This window comes from Saimiri boliviensis, chromosome 20 (assembly GCF_048565385.1).
Source record: "Saimiri boliviensis isolate mSaiBol1 chromosome 20, mSaiBol1.pri, whole genome shotgun sequence".
Lineage (NCBI taxonomy): Eukaryota > Metazoa > Chordata > Mammalia > Primates > Cebidae > Saimiri > Saimiri boliviensis.
Window position 1 is genome coordinate 26794868 of NC_133468.1, and position 18810 is coordinate 26813677.

At 47.9% G+C, this 18810-nt stretch overlaps 1 protein-coding gene across 4 annotated transcripts in view; it reads left to right on the forward strand.

Annotated features, from left to right (window-relative positions):
* The window catches only part of SDK1 (sidekick cell adhesion molecule 1), a 948273-nt gene that overhangs the window by 787630 nt on the left and 141833 nt on the right, over positions 1-18810 (forward strand). For all 4 annotated transcript variants that reach the window (XM_039460606.2, XM_074390484.1, XM_074390483.1 and 1 more), the window contains 3 exons: positions 8390-8499; positions 11339-11489; positions 12063-12300. In XM_039460606.2, coding sequence (XP_039316540.2) covers positions 8390-8499; positions 11339-11489; positions 12063-12300 — 499 coding nt within the window. The remainder of the gene's footprint in view (positions 1-8389; positions 8500-11338; positions 11490-12062; positions 12301-18810) is intronic.

Sequence of the window (18810 nt, forward strand, 5' to 3'; positions counted from 1 at the left end):
GAGCTGGGGGCTTGTGGGTTAACAGGGGCCCCAGGCTCATCTCCTGCCCCTTCCTTCCTGTGGCTGTGAGCCCCGAGGCCCAGAACATCCTGAGGCCTGCCCCAGAGGAGCCCTATGGGGCGCGTGACCACAGGCAGGGAGGTCTACGTGGAGGTGCTCTTAGGGGTCTCCTTTAGGCTTGTGTTCTCCACACTGCTTGCCCGAGAAGCCGCCTTGCCTGGGCCCCAAAAACCAACAGCTGTGTAGCCCTGACCCTAAGGTTTGTTTTAAAGTAGGAATGACATTTGCATTTTTTAAAACTCACTAATCTATCAAAATAGTTCAAGCAAGAGGTTTGGAGCTTCTGAATCGGGTTCCTGCTGCTGAAATCAAGCACATGTAAGAGAGGCTGTGGAGGAGACCCTGCTACTTACAGCAGGAAAGGGGGACAGAAGCAGCACTGACCCTCCATGACAGAGGACAGTGGTGTCGTGACCAGAAATAGGGCCTTCCACAGGTGGGGCCCGTCTTGGGAGGAAGATCGCGGTTCTGGGGTGAGGCTGACTTGTGTGAGCTGCCGGTGCTCAGAAGCATCTGCCTGTGGTCAGCAGGAAGGGGGCTCTGCACCCAGGTCTCTGTCTCCTTGTGGAGGGACAGGAAGGGCTCCAGGAAGGAGGCCTTGCAAGAGAAAGGAGGAAAGAGAAGGCAAGGACAAGCTCAGGAGAGGCTTCAGTTGGGGCTGCTGGGGCAGAAAAGGGGAGTGGGGGCAGAGTGAGAGAGCCAGCACCCCGGGAGCCCAAGCATGGAGCTCAGGAGCAGGAAAAAACCTCATCAGTCCACAGCCCTTTTGCCTCTGAAGATGGAAAGAGTATGAAACAGTAAAGACAAAACAATGACGCCTCGGAAAGACAGAAGTCTGAAGGGAAGGACTGACAATCCAGCAATGGGCTGGATCAAAGCCTAAAACCTCCTTGGGAGTGAAGATAAATAGTGCAGCGTCACATCACGTCCCCTGCCAGCTCATCAGGTGTGCAAACTCTGCAGATATTTTTAGGGGAACTTGTCTCTGGGCTTCACTGGGCCTTCCTGATTTCCTGTGCCTTTGCTGGAAGCCCCCATCTGTCCCTCCCTCTGCAGTGGCCCCCCTCTTGGGAGGCTTCATCTGGCTGGGGTGGGCGCGGGGAGCGGCCCTCAGAAGCAGGGGTACTTGGTGTCTGCAGAAGTTGCTAGACGTGCAAGTTTTCCTGCTGACACCAGACTTTCAGCCGGGCAGGGTGGGTCTGGTTTGGCAGGTTTCCATGGAAGGAGATCTGGAGCGTCTTCTTAGCTCTGGATGGAGGGGGCTGCCTCCGTGTGTCCCTCCGCCCCTCCCCACACACAGCTGTGCCTTGTCTGCTTCCCCTCCGTGCACAGAATTACCTTTGGGATGAGGTTAATGACTGTCCTCTGAGCAGCCATTGACTCTGGACTCTGGAGTGCTGAGCTCATCATGGCCACCAGAGCCTTCCAGCGGGTCCTGCCAGGCCCACTGATTTCCACCAGTTTTCCCTGGTGCTGCCAGACCCACTGATTTCCACCAGTTTTCCGCGAGGCCTGACCTCATGTACGCACACAGACCCAGTATCCTGGCCTACTGGCACCAAACCTCTGGCCAGAACTGGGCAAGCTGTGGGTGCATGGTGGGCAGCAGCATCCCTGTGGGTTTAATGGACAGACGGTGCTCCTAATGGGCCTGAAGGGCTGCCCCTGCCAGGTGGCATTAGAAATAGGCGGCATTTCTGCCTTTGTCCTAAGTATTGTAAAGTGCTGTTTATTAGCCTTAAAAAAAAGTTAAAGAACAAAAATGCCTTTCAAAATTCCAGCTTCCCGACAGAGCTTTGATTTGTTTTATCTTTAGAGAATTCTGCCTCCCTCTAAGTCAGCACATTGCTGGTAAGCACCTACTTGCTTCTAGAACACTCTGTCTTGATGGCCTTGAAATCTAACGAGAGAGTGGAGGAGCCCAGCAAGGATTACAGAACTCCTGCCTCTCTCCAAAAAGAAACCTAGCCTCTTCAGACAAAAATGTAAACCTTTGATTATAGAAATTGCAGTTTCTCCCCTAGAGATCTCTAAGTAAAGTTACATTTTTGGTGATCATTTGTTTTGGAGCTGTGTGTAAAGCAACCCATTTTCAGTACTGATTTTTACATCATTCACATGTTCATTTGTAGATTTGTTCATGGGTTAAACAAACACCAAGTTGAGGCTGGACCCTGGAAGAGATGCTGGAGGTGCAGGGATGGGTGAGACCCTGGACTTGCCTCAGGGTGAGTCCACAAGCAGGCCGAAGTGATGTCACAGCATGGTGAGAGGACTCAGAAGCCAAGGAGAAGGAGTCAGTGCCACAGGGGTGGTACACTCCCACAGGGCTTGCCACACTTTTTCTGCAAAGGGCCGGATGGTATATACTTTAGGCTTTCCAGGTCAGATGTTCTCCATTACAGCTCTGTAGTTCTGCTGCAAAAGCATGAAAGTAGCCATCAGCCACACAAACAAGTGAGTGTGGCTGTGTTGCAATAAAACTTTATTTATAAAAGCAGGAAGTGGACCAGATTCAGCCCCTGGGCTAGAGTTTGCTGACTGCAATACTAGAGCCCTGCTTGTTTGTGTTTGAGACAGGGTCTCTCTCTGTGGCCCATGCTGGAGTGTGGTTGTGTAATCACTGCTCATTGCAGCCTAGACCTCCAGAGCTCAAGTGATCCTCCTGCCTCAGCCTCCAGAGGAGCTGGGAATACAGGCATACACCACCACACCTAGCTAGTTTTTGTATTTTTTGTAGAGATGGGATCTCGCCATGTTGCCCAGGCTAGTCTTGAACTCCTGGACTCAAGCAAGCCTCCCATTTTGGCTTCCTAAAGTGCTGAGATTATAGGTGTGAGCCACTGAACCTGGCCTAGAGCCTGCTTTAATAAACCTGATAGGAGTCATCACATTAGGGAGGATAATTGTGTTTGACTTACTGTTTTTTGATTTGCCCCAGACTCTGTGAAGTTAGATGCTACCTGGTAGAAGATTATGAGTTGCAAAGCCAGAGGTCACAGTTATATTGCTGTCATAGCCGGTTTTGTTTCTAACTTTTTTATCTTATTTGAGCATTCTTTCTTTCATTCACTCTACATACTTTGATGTATATTTCCCTCTGAACCAGTTTTACCATCCTATTTCCTGATTAATGAGCAAAGTAAATCTTTGAAACACACTCTGTATTTGTATAAGAATTGTGGGTTTTTACTTATTTATTTTCAAGGCAGGATGTCACTCTGTCATCCAGGCTGGAGCTCAGTGGTGTGATCACAGCTCACTGCAGCCTTGACATCCTGGGCTCTAATGATCCTCCTGCATCAGCTTCCTGAGTAGCTGGAACTATGGGCTATGCCACCATGCCTTGGCTAATTTTTTTTTTAATTATTTTGTAGAGGTGGAGTCTTCCTATCTTGCCTAGGCTGCTTTTGAACCCCCAGGGTCAAGAGATCCTCCTGTTATGTCTCCCAGGAGTTATGTTTTTATTTATTTATTCTTTTAAGATGGAGTCTCATTCTGTCACCCAGGCTGGAGTGCAGTGGTGCAATCTCAGTTCATAGCAACCTCTGCCTCCCAAGTTCAAGTGATTCTCCTGCCTCAGCCTCCTGAGTAGTTGGGATTACAGGCATGTGCCACCATGCCCAGCTAATTTCTTTGTATTTTTAGTAGAGACAGGGGTTCCACCATGTTGGCCAGGCTGGTCTTGAACGCCTGACTTCAGATGACCCACCCACCTTATCCTCCTAAAGTGCTGGGATTACAGGCATGAGCCACAGCGTCTGGCCGGGAGTTGTGCTTTTAAATGAACGCTTTGACAATGATCATCTGCACTGTGCTGGGGTTACATTGAAGAGGCTGTGCGAGCACAGAATAAGGACATAGATTCTGGCAGCCTGGCGGGGGCAGTGCTGAGAGGGATGATGTTTAGAGGCTTCCCAAAGGCCCGGACGCTCTCCAGATTCCAAAGGAGTCAGCCAGTTGCAGAGAGAAGGGGCAGAAGGAGCAGACGTACTCAGAGAGGAAAGAGAGGTGCAGGGGACAGGTGTTGGAGACTGCGTGATGCCTCCAGGTAATGACAAACCACGGCTGCGGGAGGAAGTGCAGGCAGAGTCTAATGGAGCCATGTGGTGCCTGCCTGGGCTCGCCAATCATTTGGCACCTGTTCCAGTTGACATCTTTCAAAAAGGGAGACCAGGCACTGGGCAGGAAGGGCAAGGGCGTTTGACCTTGGCTGCCACATTCAGCGGCCCGTGCTTGTCCCAGTCTGTTGATCCTGGCCCTGAAACTGTTTTATGTTCGGCAAAACAACAGCCCTGTAGATAACCAGACACACCCTGCTCAGAAGGCAGGTGAGGGGTCACCTCATGGAGAATGGCCACAGGCCCTAGAAAACGCTTCCCTCCTTGGGCTCTTCTGGCGGGGAGGATGTGGCTGCCCCGCTGGCCCCTGTTTCTGACCTTGCAGCCGTTTTCCCAGCATCTCTGCAGAGGGAGCCACAGGCCCAGCGTTCTCAGAGAAACCTGATGAGCCTGGAGACCTCTTGCTGCGCTTTCTCCACTCTCCTGGTTTCTCAATGCAGTGCCTGCCTTTCTCTCCCAGGCAGCCTCCCAGCCCTTAACCACTTCTCTTCCGTCATCTTGGTCACAGGGGTAGAACAGCTCTAAACCCCAGAGTCGCTGCCCTGACCAGCGCTGACCCCGAAGTAGCCCCTGTGGCCAAGAGCATGCTCCTGAGTGCCCAGTGCCTGACAGGATGAGAGAGCCCACAGGATCAGGAAGCCCCCAGGCCTCAGGTGAATGCTTCTGCAGCCAGGAAAGCAGCCAGACAGACTGAACCCATACCTGCTGGGGATCCAGGCCAGAGGAAGGCAGGGAGCTCCAGGAAAAGTCCCCTTCCAGGACACCAATGTTCCTCAGTCTTTCATTTCTCAGGCAGCCCAAAACACATCCAGGGTGGGAAGGGGGTGGCTGCAGGGTCAGACCAGAGGAAGGAGACATGGAGTCGCTTAGCAAAGGTCAATGAGCATCCACAGAGCTGCTGGGGGTCTTGGAGAGTAAGGTGAACTGCAGGCATCTGTTTTCCCCTTACACATGCACAGATCAGCCAAGGACCTGGAAGACAGGAAGCTGCCGGGCAAAGCTCCCACCGGTCACTTGGTGCCGTGATCTACACACGTGAGCCGGGGGCGACCTGACAGCCGGCTCTTTCCTTAGCGCTTATGTGTGATTGATTGATAAATAAAAGATCCTGAATTGATGGCCTGAAACTGAAGTCATCCCTTTTTCTTCTTTTCTTCCTTTTTTAAAAAATTATTTTCCACAAAATTGCCCAGTGCTTTGGTTTAATACCCAAAGGCTTGGTTTCACTAGGAGGATCCCACCTAAGTCACCAAGGACTCTGAAACCACTAAACCATGCCACGGGATCCGCATTCAACAGGGAGGACCTTTGCACCCAGTAAAATCCAACTGAAAAAATGCTGAGCTCGGTCCTCCGCACTCCCCAGTATCTAGTCCCAGCCCACCCACCAGCCCCATCTCCTCCCCTGAGACACTGCCTGGGCAGCCAAGGGCCTCCCCCGGAAGCCTGAGCAGCTCGTTTTGCTTGCCCTTCCCTCTGCTGTAATGCATGTTTTCCATTACCTGGAGGCCTGTAAGGTGTGGTGAGCTGTGCTGATCTGTAACAAACACTTAGTGACCTTGAATGTGTCACTCTTTTTCTGGGCCTCAGCTGCTTTCAGTGTAACTTGGGCTGGAACAATATCCTCCAGCTTCCTAGCTTATTGGTTGGTCCATTCACCCATCAATTGTGCAGATAAATATTGCATGGCCCCTCTCCACTAGACACTCTGCTGGGGCCAGAGCTCTCGAGCCGACTTGAGTGAGCTCCCATGAGATCCCTGGGTCCTGAAGTTTGTTCTCTTTTGCGTATTAGGATTGGATGGCTCCAATCTCAGCATTCTACTCCCGGGTCCCTTCCCTCTTCACAGATGCGATGGAAGGAGACAGTGGCTGCCATGGGCACTGACGAGGGGATAGGGAGGCTTTGGTCCTGTCTAACTCCAGAGCTAGTCCAACTCCAACTTCACCTAGACCCCTCCCTTCTCCAAGATAAGTGTTTTGTGGAACCTTTATCTATCCACATGACTCTTATGTCCTGTGTCTCCAAAGTGAGGATTTGAAGGTTTCAGTGACTACCCCAGTGCTAAGAGCTGGCCCACTTTGGTGCCAGGGGATGTGCCCCCTTCCCCTCTGGCTGCACAAGCTGCAGAGTCTTTTCCTGATTACACCTCCCTGTGGTTTTGCTGACTTCCAGGCTATTCATTAACTATGCTGACCTCCAGCTTGTTCTCTACCAAATGTTTTTGGAGCCATTCTACATTTCATTTTAATGCTTCTTTTTTAAATTGAGGTGAATTCACCTCAAATAAAAGTAACCATTTTCAAGAGTACCACTCACAACTTAGTAGATTCCCAATGCTGTGCAACCAGCACATCTGTCTCATTCCAAAACATTTTTATCACGCCACAAAGAAACCTCATACCCAATAGCAGTCACTTCCCATCCGCTACTCTCCCCATTCCCTGGCAGCCACCAACCTGTGTTCTGTCTCAATGGATTGACAGATCCTGAACATTTCATAAAATGGAATCGCATGGTGCATGGACTTCGGTCAGGCTTCCTTCACTTTGCATGCATCATGTTTTGAGATGCATCCATGTGGTAGCAGGTGCGGGTGCTTTGTTCCTTTTTGTGGCTGAATCCTGTTCTATGGTGCAGAGTCCTTTTGTGTATCCACACAGTGCTGGGCATTTTGCTTTGTTCATGGCTTTTGGCTGTTGTGGCTAGTGCACTAGGAGCATGTGCCTGCAGGTATCTGTTAAGACACCTGTTGTCTGTTCTCTTGAGTCAGTGCCTGGGAGCGGAGTTGCTGGGTCATGCGGTGGCTCTGTGTGTAACGTTTGGAGGAGCCACCGACCATGTGGATGTTTTCAGCTGAGAGCACTGGGAGTTTTGTGCTTTGCCTTTCGAGTTCTCTAGGAAGCGAGCCACCGGCACGCCTGCTTATGCAGTCTCCTCTGCATCCATGTTTCCAGTTTACCAACGTTGTTTGGACTTTTCCTGCCACCCTCCCAAGACTTGGCCACCTGCCGGCTTGGTTTCCTATCCTGTCATTTAAGCCGCTTACGAAGTGTTAAATGCACCAGGCCCCAGGCCGATCCCGCTCTGGCAACCTATTTGTCCTGACATGCTCTCCATGCTGCAGAGATCTCCAAAGAAGAGCTCCAGGGCTCTCCTGGTGAACACGAGGCCATGGCTGTCTCCCCCATGGTCCCTTCCTGGCATGGCTTATGTGGCACTGACAAAGGGGAGAGATGGACGTGGTCAGCTTGGCGCAGCAGCAGAAGCGGCACTGGCACTCGGGTTTCTGAAAAGCGCAAGGATGAGTGAGAGGTGGGGCTCAGGGTCAGATTAGGGGAAATGAAAATGCTGCTTAGCAGGCTGATGGTGTGGAGCTCCCAGCCGGGTAGTAAAATCAGCACAAGACAGACCATGGGGCAGAGCAAAGACTCAGGAGAGGCAGAAGCTGGGGAGCTTGGACGGCACCCCATGGGCCTTGCCAGCAGACTCTGAAAAGGCAAGTGTCTGTTGAAGGGAGTGGCTCTTCCCTCATCAGTGCTGCCACAAGGTTTCTTTAAACCCCTTAAGGTTTCTTTAAATCTTATGGGGACTGTGCCTGCCAGTCTGGCTTCCAGGGCAGAAGCCTCGTCCTTCTCTGTCTAAGGACTTTTGTTATGCCGTGGCCCAGCAGTGGTGTCTGTTTGGTGTGTGTTTGAGGCAGAAAGGGTTGGGGTAGGCCCAGGAGAGACTGAGCCCCTGGCCAGCCAGTGGTAGAAATGATGCTGGACCCCCAGCCTGTGCCCTCAGCTCTGTCACTGCTCACTGTGGTCCTGGCCAAGTCTTTCTCTCCAGGCTCTCTCTGAGCCCTCACTTGTCAAACAGGAAGAAGGATGAGATGGTGTGGAAAGTCCTCTCCATCACTGATGGCCTCCAAGCCTTCAGAGTTTTATTCCCAGGGGGCTCACCCTTCACTTCCAGTCATCCTGTGGCCCAGTTCTTGATGGTGAGCTTTTTACTAAAACTCACCCAGACTTGATGGTGGGCATAGCAAGAGCCTGTATCTCCAAGGCACAAGAAGGGATTGTGCAGGACTCAACTTGTCCCAGGTGTGGGGACACCTTGCAGCCCTGCGCAGCTCACCAGGTACCAGCAGGTGCACGTGGTCTACAGGGCAGACTCAATCCCTATAATGTGTCCAGCCCATCTCAGTGTCTCCCTCTGCACAGGTGGGAGCTATCGGCGATGAGGAGGAGTGGGTCACCCTCTATGAAGAAGAGAATGAGCCCGATGCCCAGACGCTGGAGATCCCAAACCTCACACCCTATACTCACTACAGGTGAGAACAGCAATGGTAAGCTGCCGCAGGAGGAAACGATGGCAGCCTATACAGGTGGCTTCTGTTGGCAATAGTAAAACCCAGTCGTACATATGTAAATGAGATGTTTCTAAGTGGCAGTAACAGTATATCAAAGCCTTAAGGAGCAGGCAGGATGCATAGCTGGGTGTTATTACAGGGGAGATGATAGGCAAATGTTAAACTCACGAGGTTTCTTCCATCAGTACCAGCCGGCAAAACACCTCATGGAAATAGCCTATTATATTAGGCCAAATAATGAAGAACCGCAGGCAGCAGAGACGTGGCACTTTACCAAACTCCACAACCTCTTGGGACTATTAACATGCTATGTGCAAACAAAGCAGCTGACCTAGGAAGATCCTCTGCTCCCTTTCCCAGGCAGTGCCCAGGAGCTGCTAGTCTCACTCATCAAGCACTTAATATGCCATTTAACCTTTAGCTTCTTGATCCCCAAAATGGGTCCGGACAGTAAATCCTTGGACTTAACAAAGGGCAGGGTGATCATGAGCTGTTAGTGCTGTGATCACTTCCCGTAAGACCACTGAAGGAGATAAAATTTCCAGTTATCACCAGATGTTGAGTTTGATTATGTCATTGTTCTGCCAGGATGGATACATTTCGTAAGATTGGAGAATGAAAGAATAGGAATTACTAATTCAGGGAGTAAAAGGTGAAATCACATCGTTGTGAAGAATTTTTTTCCAGCACAAAACCCAAGTTAGAGTTTAAAAAAAACAAAAGAACTAATGAGAGATGCCATTTAGCTTCTATTCATTTTAACATGCTTCAGAAGCTTAGAACGGACAAATCAAGGCACAATGCACTGGTTTTTCAAGAAAAACCAGTTTAGGTTAAAATGAGCTGTTGGGATTCCAGACTTACCATGTGAAATTAACTGAAGCTATGTAATTGTTTCAAAGATCAGAAACTGTAATTAGAGATCAGTGTCCCTGTCTGAAATTCAGGTACATTTGAGGAACCTCTATAGTAAACTTGGGATTTTTTTCTTGTGTGTAAACTGAATTTAAATAATTGTTTATATATGAATAAAGAAGAGAAAGAACTGGAAGCATTCCTGTAGGTTTTAAAGAACATCTGACTTCCCCCTCATTTTGTAGTTAAGGAAACGGAGATAATCTGACTTGCCAAAGGTCTAACAGTTACTCATTGGATTAGAATCACAGAGTGTGGTGTGAACCCTGAAAATTTGAAACAGGTCTCAATTACTTTAGAAAGTTTATTTTGGCTGGGCACGGTGGCTCACTCCTGTAATCCCAGCACTTTGGGAGGCCAAGGAGGGTGGATCATGAGGTCAGGAAATCCAGACCATCCCAGCCAACATGGTGAAACACTGTTTCTACTAAAAATACAAAAATTAGCTGGGCGTGGTAGCACCTGTAGTCCCAGCTACTCAGCAGGCTGAGGCAGGAGAATCACTTGAACCCAGGAAGCAGAAGCTTCAGTGAGCCAAGATTGTGCTACTGCACTCCAGCTTAGGAAACAGAGCAAGACTCTGTCTCCAAAAAAAAAAAAAAAAAAAAAAAAAAAAAAAAAAAAAAAAAGTTTATTTTGCCAAGGTTGAGGACATACCCATGACACAGCTTCAGGAAGTCCTGCCAACATGTACACAAGGTGGTCAGGGCACAGCTTGGTTGTATACATTTTAGGGAGATGTGAGACATCAATCAATATAAGCAAGAAGGACATTGGTTCAGTCTTGAAAAGTGGAGCAAGCAAAGGCGGGGAGACTCAAAGCAGGGAGGGGGCTTCCAGGGCACAGATAGGTGAGAGACAAATGGTTGCATTCTTCTGGGTTTCTGATGAGCCATTGCAAAGGAGGCAATCAGATATGCATTTATCTCCCTGAGCAGAGAGAGAACTTTGAATAGAGAGAAGCAGATTTGCCTTAAGCAGTTTCCAGCTTGAGGTTTTTTGTTTGTTTTAGCTTCATGATTTGGGGGACCCAGGATATTTTCCTTTCACAATAGGTTCTGGGGCCCCTTGTTCTTCTCCTGAACCAACAGAAAAAGAGGTGCAGGGGTGTCATTGGTCATTTAAAAGGCTGGACTTCAAAACTGCCAATTGGTAGTAACATCCCGACATTCTAATTCTGGTACCATAGCTACTTGCTCTTTAACCCCTTGAGGTTATCTTAAATTTGAATCAGCTGCTGGCAACTGGTATTATCGATTTCTGGACACCCAACCCATCCAACTACGTTTCACTTGCAGATAGAAAATTGTTACATTGCAATTGATGTACCTGTACCATTCTTTGAAGTCTTTTAGGGGAAAAAAAGGCCACATATGCAATTTGCTTTTATTTATTTATTTATTTATTTATTTATTTATTTATTTATTTTGAGACAGAGTCTTACTCCGTCAGTCACCCAGACTGGAGTACAGTGACACGATCTTGGCTCACTGCAAGTGAGCCTCCCAGGTTCTGTGATTCTCCTGCCTCAGCCTCCTGAGTAGCTGGGATTACAGGCATATGCGGCCATGCCCAGCTCATTTTTGTGTTTTTAGTAGAGATGGGATTTCGCCATGTTGGCCTGGCTACTCTGACCTCAGGTGATCCCCCACTGCCTCCCGCCTTGGTCTCTAAGTACAGGTGTGAGCCACTGCCCCCAGCCGCAATTTGCACTTTTAATGAAACCAAGTGAAAAGAGGGTGTTCTTGAGCAATGGCCTTTATGATATGGGTAGACACTTTTCTGAGATTTCCCTTGAGAAATGGTCAGGACCTTGTGATTTTGTTTATTTTTTTCCTTCTGACCTTTGCTTCGCTGTAACTCTCATCAGTGGTTTTGCCTTTAGATTTCGAATGAAGCAAGTGAACATTGTTGGGCCCAGCCCCTACAGTCAGTCTTCCCGCGTCATCCAGACCCTGCAGGCCCCACCCGATGTGGCTCCAGCCAGCGTCACGGTCCGGACTGCCAGTGAGACCAGTCTTCGGCTTCGCTGGGTGGTGAGTGGGGGTGGGAAGGGAGGCTAGAGGCTCACGGGTCCTGAGTGAGCGGGGGCCCACAAAATCCAGGGCTTAGGAGTTTCTTAGTCACGCCTTTGTCCTAGTGAAAACTAATCTCATCGTTAAACCAAAAAGTATTGCATTTTACAATTAGTGTTGGATCTCAGGCCAGCCCAGGAGATCCGATTAATTAGTAGCATTGCTTACTCTCTTCTTGGAACTGAGGACTATTCCTTGGGGCAGGAAAGCTGATGGTGCCACAGGCCGGACCTCTAGGTCCTTAAGCTAGGTCAACATGGAACCAATACTCAGTATTTGTAAGAGAGCCAGCCTGATATTTAATCAGAACGTTTGCCCACAAAATTAAGCCAAAATGTATTAAAAGAAATTATATGCAGCCAAAGTTACTGACAGGGTTTCATTTAATTCACAGAAGAAAAGTTTCAGGGAAAAATTAAGTAGATGATTCTAAGACTATTTACCCCAGGAAAGCCTCTTCCATGGAGTTGGCCTCACCCATGAGGGTGGCAGTTCTGAAATGTCAGCTCATCACGCCCCCTCGTTCATTCCTAGCCCCTGCCCGATTCTCAGTACAACGGGAACCCCGAGTCTGTGGGCTACAGGATTAAGTATTGGCGCTCAGACGTCCAGTCTTCAGCACTGGCCCAAGTCGTCAGTGACCGGCTGGAGAGGGAGTTCACCATCGAGGAGCTGGAGGAGTGGATGGAATACGAGCTGCAGATGCAGGCCTTCAATGCCGTCGGGGCCGGGCCATGGAGCGAGGTGGTGCGGGGCCGGACGCGGGAGTCAGGTGAGGGAAAGGCTGTTCCTGTCCTGAAGACACCTCCTTAGAGATGGGGCTGAGTGCCCCTGAGCCTCCGTATCCCAGCCTAGTGGTGTCTCGTTGGCCTGTCGCACTTGTGTCTGTCTTGGAGATTTCCTAATCCACAATTAGGCCAAAACTCGGCAGGAATTTCCATCCGACTTCATTAGGGCCCCAAGCCACTTATTAGAAACTGGTGGTGATTTCCAACAGGGGCTTGACTCACATTACCGATTTATAAATTAGGAATTGTTTTCACTACCAATGACGAAAAGCAAGCATGTGTAAAGATCCAATGGGGAATCTTTAAAATACAAGGGATTCAGGACCTTCTTGTCACAAATTAATAGGGGTAGTATAGTAAGTAATCCAGCCTGTAGTAGTAACTAGACCTCCAAAAGTTTAATTGCTTGAACATAATAGGAGTTGATTTCCCACTCATATTGGGATCTAAGGTGGGTATTCCTGTTTGGTGAGTGGCTCTCTTCCATGGGTGATTCAGGGACCCAGGCTTTACTGTTCTGTGGGACTAATCTCCTTCTGCACCCAGCTGCCAGCAGGGAAAAGAAGGCAAAGAATGGGCCCTTTCAAACCTATTCAGAAGTGGAACATTACTCTGTTCATCTTCTTTGGGCTCAGTCGTGGGGTTCTGCCAGTTGCAAGAAAGAAAGAGAGAAGTGTTTTTGGCCAACCTTGAGTAGACTTCTGCTGCACTGTGCTCATGCTGAAAGCAGGGCCACCTGATTTTTAGGCTTTGTGGACTAACTTCCACTGGCCAACTGTGGGTTGGAGGAGCTTTTCTTGCCTCCCTTGAATTTTTAGAAACCCAGGGAAGGAGAGCAGTTATCGCTCATTAAGGACTCACTGTCACCTGCCGCTGGTCCCTTTAGTCTGATCTGAATTACTGAGGTTCTGTCTGGAGTAGGAATGAACCAGCTGCATCTCTGTCCAGGCTTCTTGAATGAAAGTCACAGCAGTGCTTGATAGAGGGAGGGGCTGTTAATTCTGGACTAACATAGGCTGTTGGAAATACGACTTAGATTCCTGACCTTTGTTCGAACATGGGATGAAGAGGAGGCCTAGAGGGTTGAGATGGTGAACCAGTGGTCAGAGGAAAAGGACAAGACTCCCTGGCTCCTTCCCCCAGGGGGCCTTGATCCATTTTGCTTATTGGTATCAAACCCTCTTATTCGCTCTCTTTTTCTCTCTTCACCGACTCCCTGTGTTAATGAGCATATTTGGCTCCATTGTTTCCGCTGTCGTAGACATGGCTGTGTTTCCTGGAGACAGCTCCTGAGCCTAGCATGAGTCCTCCTCTTCTTGTGGCTCCCAGGGGACAGAATCACCCTTGAAGCTGTGGAGTCAAGAGGTAGCCAGCGCCTGCCTACAGCTCTTTCCACCCCAGAGTCCTCAGAAATGCCCAGTGCCTGCCCTCTCCCTTACCCAGAGCCTCCCTGCCTCTGTCCCTGTGCTATGATGCCATGCAGAAATGGTTCCCCTGTTGTTGTTTTCAATAGAAAAATTAATTAATGTACTAGATTCTAGAAACTGCCTTAGGAGACACAGTTGGAACTCAGAGTGGCTTTGATGGGAAAGGGACGAAAGGATGAACTAGGAAGGCAAGTGCATGGCAGGCATCGGAGAAAAGCCTCACACAGTCAGCGAGAGGAGGTAGAGGACACCGGGGCACAGGGCCTGTTGGCATGGCTGGAGGTGGCTTTGGGGACCGAAGTCCTCAGGACGGAGGAGTTTAAAAGGGAGAAAGGCATAGACACTTGGGGTGCCCAGGGCTCCCAGGGCTGGCCTGTCTGCTCCAAAGATGAAGAGGGAAACATGGACGGTGGTGCCGAGGTGGGAGGGCGGCCTCTGAGGACAGCTGGAATGAGGAAGCAGATCAGCTCCCAGCAATGAGGAAGGGGGCCCTGGAGCCCCGGGCAGTGCCAGCCCCTTATCGCTTCCTAACGCTCATCTTAACCCTGCCAGGTACTGCAATGGGTGCAGGTGTGCCCCACACCACCCCGCCACCCTTGAAGCAGCCAGGCCAGGGTAAGGAGTCTGTACCCTGGGCTTAGGCCCAGCAGTACCCGACAACCTGAGGGCACCAGTGAGGGCCCAGTTATCTGCAGGTGCCAACCGCTCTGTGTGCTATGGTGTGGAATGGCCTAGGAAGCTCTGGAGAAAGGCTCCTCTCGTCCTTTCTTGCTCATCCCCTGGCTCCCACCCGTGACAGGTCTGAACTTGCTGCTGCCCACGTATGTTGCTGTAATGCACAGTGGGTTGCGTCGCAAAGAGACCCCCGGGTTTCCTCAATGCTCTTCCACTCTTGGTCACCAGCTCCAGGCAAAAGCTCCTGTGACGCTTGGTAGTTTTATTTCTTCCTACTCTTCTCAGAGGACAGGAGGTGAGGGTAGATGGGAGGACTCTTACTCAGTAGTAGAGAGAAGTGGAGCCATTGCCATGTGGGAATGCTCTCAGGGTGTGGCGTGAACCCTGGAGCCCACTAATGGGAGCCTTGGAAGAGCAGCCGTGGTGACAACCAGTGTGCTTCTGAGAGGACCAGTGTTTAAGGAGGGAACCACCCGAGCAGCAGAGTCGGCCCGGTGTCCCTCAGCTCTCCTTTAGATTGCAGCTGTCATTACGTTCCAGAGGAAAGGTGGAGACACACTGACACTCAGCCTGGGATCGTGATCACACAGATTTTGAAAAGCTCTGTTATCTTCACTGTCTGAATCTTTGTGACAAAGAAGAGAACTTAAGAACTTCCGAGGGACAGTTCTCAGTCCAGTAAAAGGCAGGCCACAAACATATTTTTTCAAAATTAAAACTTCTGCTATAACCAACAAAAAGTTATGGATAAAATGTAAGTTTTTGAAATCTTAAATGTATTGGCTGGGCACAGTGGCTCACACTCATAATCCCAGCACTTTGGGAAGCTGAGTCAGGAAGATGGCTTGAGTCCAGGAGTTCAAGACAAGCCTGAGCAACACAGTGAGACCCCATCTCTACAAAAAATACAAAATTAGCTAGGCTGAGCAACATAGTGAGACCCCATCTCTACAAAAAATACAAAACTAGCCAGGCATGCACCTGTAGTCCTGTTGTAACTGAACGAATTAGAAGGAACGCACCACGCTCTGTGTTCCAAATTAAGAGTCCTGTATTGATTTGCCGGCAACTGAAGAGACGGCTAATGCTCAAAATTCTCTCGGTCCCAAGGAAGGGGCTTGATTAACTTTTATACCTTGATTGAGATAGGGGAGGAGGAGCCTAGCTGAAACAGAATTTTATAGAAGCAGAAAAGCAGGTTAGAGGAACGGGCTGCGGACACAGGTGGTTTTCATACAATTACCAAGAAGAGGGGCAATCAGGCTCCTTCTACACAATGATCAAAGGGAAACTTTTTTCTTACAATAGCAGTGGGGAGGTATGTCAAGCAGGATGCGGTTACAATGGTTACAAGTGTTAGGAACAGTAGCTTCAATGCTTCTAAGTGCAGTATGACCCAGTTATGCACTCAGAGGGGCTGTGGCAGGAAGGGGGAAGGCAGGTTGGAGTTTACAGCTAAGATAGAGTCAGTGGCAGTGAGCCAAGATCGTGCCATTACACTCCAGCCTGGGTAACAAGAGCGAAACTCCATCTCAAAAAAGAAAAAAAAAAAAAAGATGGAGTCAGTGATGCTAGCCCTGGGTAGGTTAGTATAGTCCCAGCTACCTGGGAGGCTGAGGTGGGAAGATGGCTTGGGCCTGGGAGTTTGAGGCTGCAGTGAGCTGTGATCATGCCACTGAACTCTAGCCTGACCAACAGAGCAGGATGTGCCTCAGAAAAACAAGTAAATAAATTCATCAACGCATTCATAAGGAAAACAGGAAATCCTCAGATGTCAGAGATGTAACAGGAACTAGAAAGGGTTCAGCAGGAAGTCCTGAGCTGGTGCCACAACTGCCCTGGGTGGGGTGGGGTCAGGCTGGTTCTTTCCTGGTGGTTTCAGGACCTAGGATTTGATGGCCATGCAGGAACAGGAGAGTCATCTATGAATCTGTGTAAGCTGAGAGTTAAGGCCTAAATTCCTGCACTTCAGACATGGCTCTTAAAAGCCATTCCCTCCTTCCTAGGAGAGGCTGAAACTCTCTGCCTGCAGAGGTTTGACCATATGTCTAGCTGGAGACAGAGTAGAGAATGAAGAGTCACTTTGAGTCCTGTGCCCAACTCGATATTAGGTTTTGAATTTTCATTATATGAATGGCCCAGGAACTCCCAGAACAGAAATTAATGTGACATTTGGTTCCAGAAACCAAAAGCACAGGCAACTAAAGAAAAAGTAGATACATTAGACCTCATCAGAGTGAAAACCTTTTTAACATGCTTCAAAGAATGTTATAAAGGAAATGAAAAAACTCCCCAAATGGAAGAAAATATTTGCAAATTATATATCTCATGAGGGATTTATAGCTAGAATATATAAAGACTTCTTACAGCTTCACAACAAAAAGACAAATGACTCAATTAAAAACTGGGCAAAGGATCACGATAGACATTCCTCCAAAGGAGATTTACAGATGGCCAGCAAGCACTTGAAAAGATGCTCAACATCATTAACTGTTAGGGAAATGCAAATCTAAGCCATAACGAGGTATCACTTCACACTCCTAAAATAAGATGGCTAAAATAAGAAAAGGTGGACAATAACAGGTATTGGTGGGCATAGAGAAATTGGAACCCTTGTACGTTGCTGGTAGGAATGTAAAATGATGCAGAAACATTAAGAAACAGTTGGCATTCCTCAAAAGGTTGAGCAGGGAGTCACCATTCAACAAAGCCATTCCACTCCTGGGTATATACCCAAGAGAATAGAAATCATATGTCTGCACAAAATCTTGTGCATGAATGTTCATAGCAGCTTTATTCACAGTAGCCAAAAAGTGGAAACAACCCAAATGTCTGTCAGTTGACAAACGGATAAATAAAATGTGGTCTATGCATGCAATGGATAATTCAGCAATAAAAATGGATGGAATTCTGATACATGCGGCAGTGTGGATGAACCTTGAAAATATTAGACTAAGTGAAAGACATCAGTCACAAGAGACTACATATTGTGTGATTCTGTTGGTATGAAACATCTGGAATAGGCAAATCTAGAAAGGCAGAAAGTGAATTCCCGGTTTCCTAGACCAGGGGAGAGCATTTGAGAGGAATGGGAAGTGATTGGTAATGGAAACGGAGCTTCCTTTGGGGATGATGAGATGTTCCAGAGTTCATCATGATGATGATTACACAGCTCGGAATTTGCTAAAAAAAACATTGAATTGTACAATTTAGGGGAATTGTATGATATATCAATCATCTCATAATAAGGCTTTTAAAAAAAAAAAAAAGCTCAGCCTTCCTAAGATTAATTTTATACAGATAAAATGTCATTAAAATAAGTATGGGCTAGGGGCCATGATTCATACCTGCAATCCCAACAGTTTGGGAAGCAGAGGCAGGAGGATTATCAGGAGTTTGAGACCAGCCTGGGGAACACAAGAAGACCCCATCTCTACAAAATGAAAATTAAAAACTACAGAAAATTAGCCAGGCATGGTGGCACATGCCTGTAGTCCTAGCTACTTGGGAGGCTGAGGGAGGAGGACCACTTCAGCCCAGGAGGTCTAGCCTGCCATGAGCTATGATCACACCACTGCACTCCAGCCTGGGTGACAGAGCAAGATCCTGTCTCTAAAAAAAAAAAAAAAAAAAAAAAAGTAGTAAGTATGGCTCATAGATTGCACACTTTGCCTATGGTTGGAAGGCCCTGAAGATGTGTGTATAGTATCTTCTTACCCTCAAGGAAAACACTGATCAACTCTTCCTGAAATAGTTACATATTATACTCCAATAAAGGATTTTACTCTCCTCCAAAAATAAAATAAAAAGAAATACACAAAAAACTAAAGAAACATGGTTTCAGGCCAGTCCATCTGGGCAATCAAAAGAAGAAAAAAATGACTCCTCTCTAGAGAGATACTGCCAAAACCAAATTATCCAAAATAAAAATTAAGCCTTTTAAAAGATGAATCACAATTGTGAAGCACACAGGCAATAATTTGCCATGACTAAAAATGACCAGCTTTTTAAAAAGCAAGAAAGAAAGATAGAGGGCTTCGATTGCATTAAAATATATACAAGTCTGAGATAAAATATATGACTACAATTAAAATGATTAAAGTCTTAATAAGAAAGATTAAGATAGTATTTCTTAAAGCAGATTTTTTTAAAGAAAAAAACAAATGGGACCCAATCATTGAAAATGAAAGCAGTTTAGACACAGTTTCTTCATGTTGGTCAGGCTGGTCCAAAAAGAGAATTACCAAATTAGAAGTTAGATTTAAGTGAATAACTCTAAAAACAACATAAAGATGTAAGATTGAAAATATGACAGAGAGATTAAAAGACATGAAGAATGGAGTGAGAAGATCTACCACATAGCTAATCAGACTCAAAAGGGAATGAAAGAGG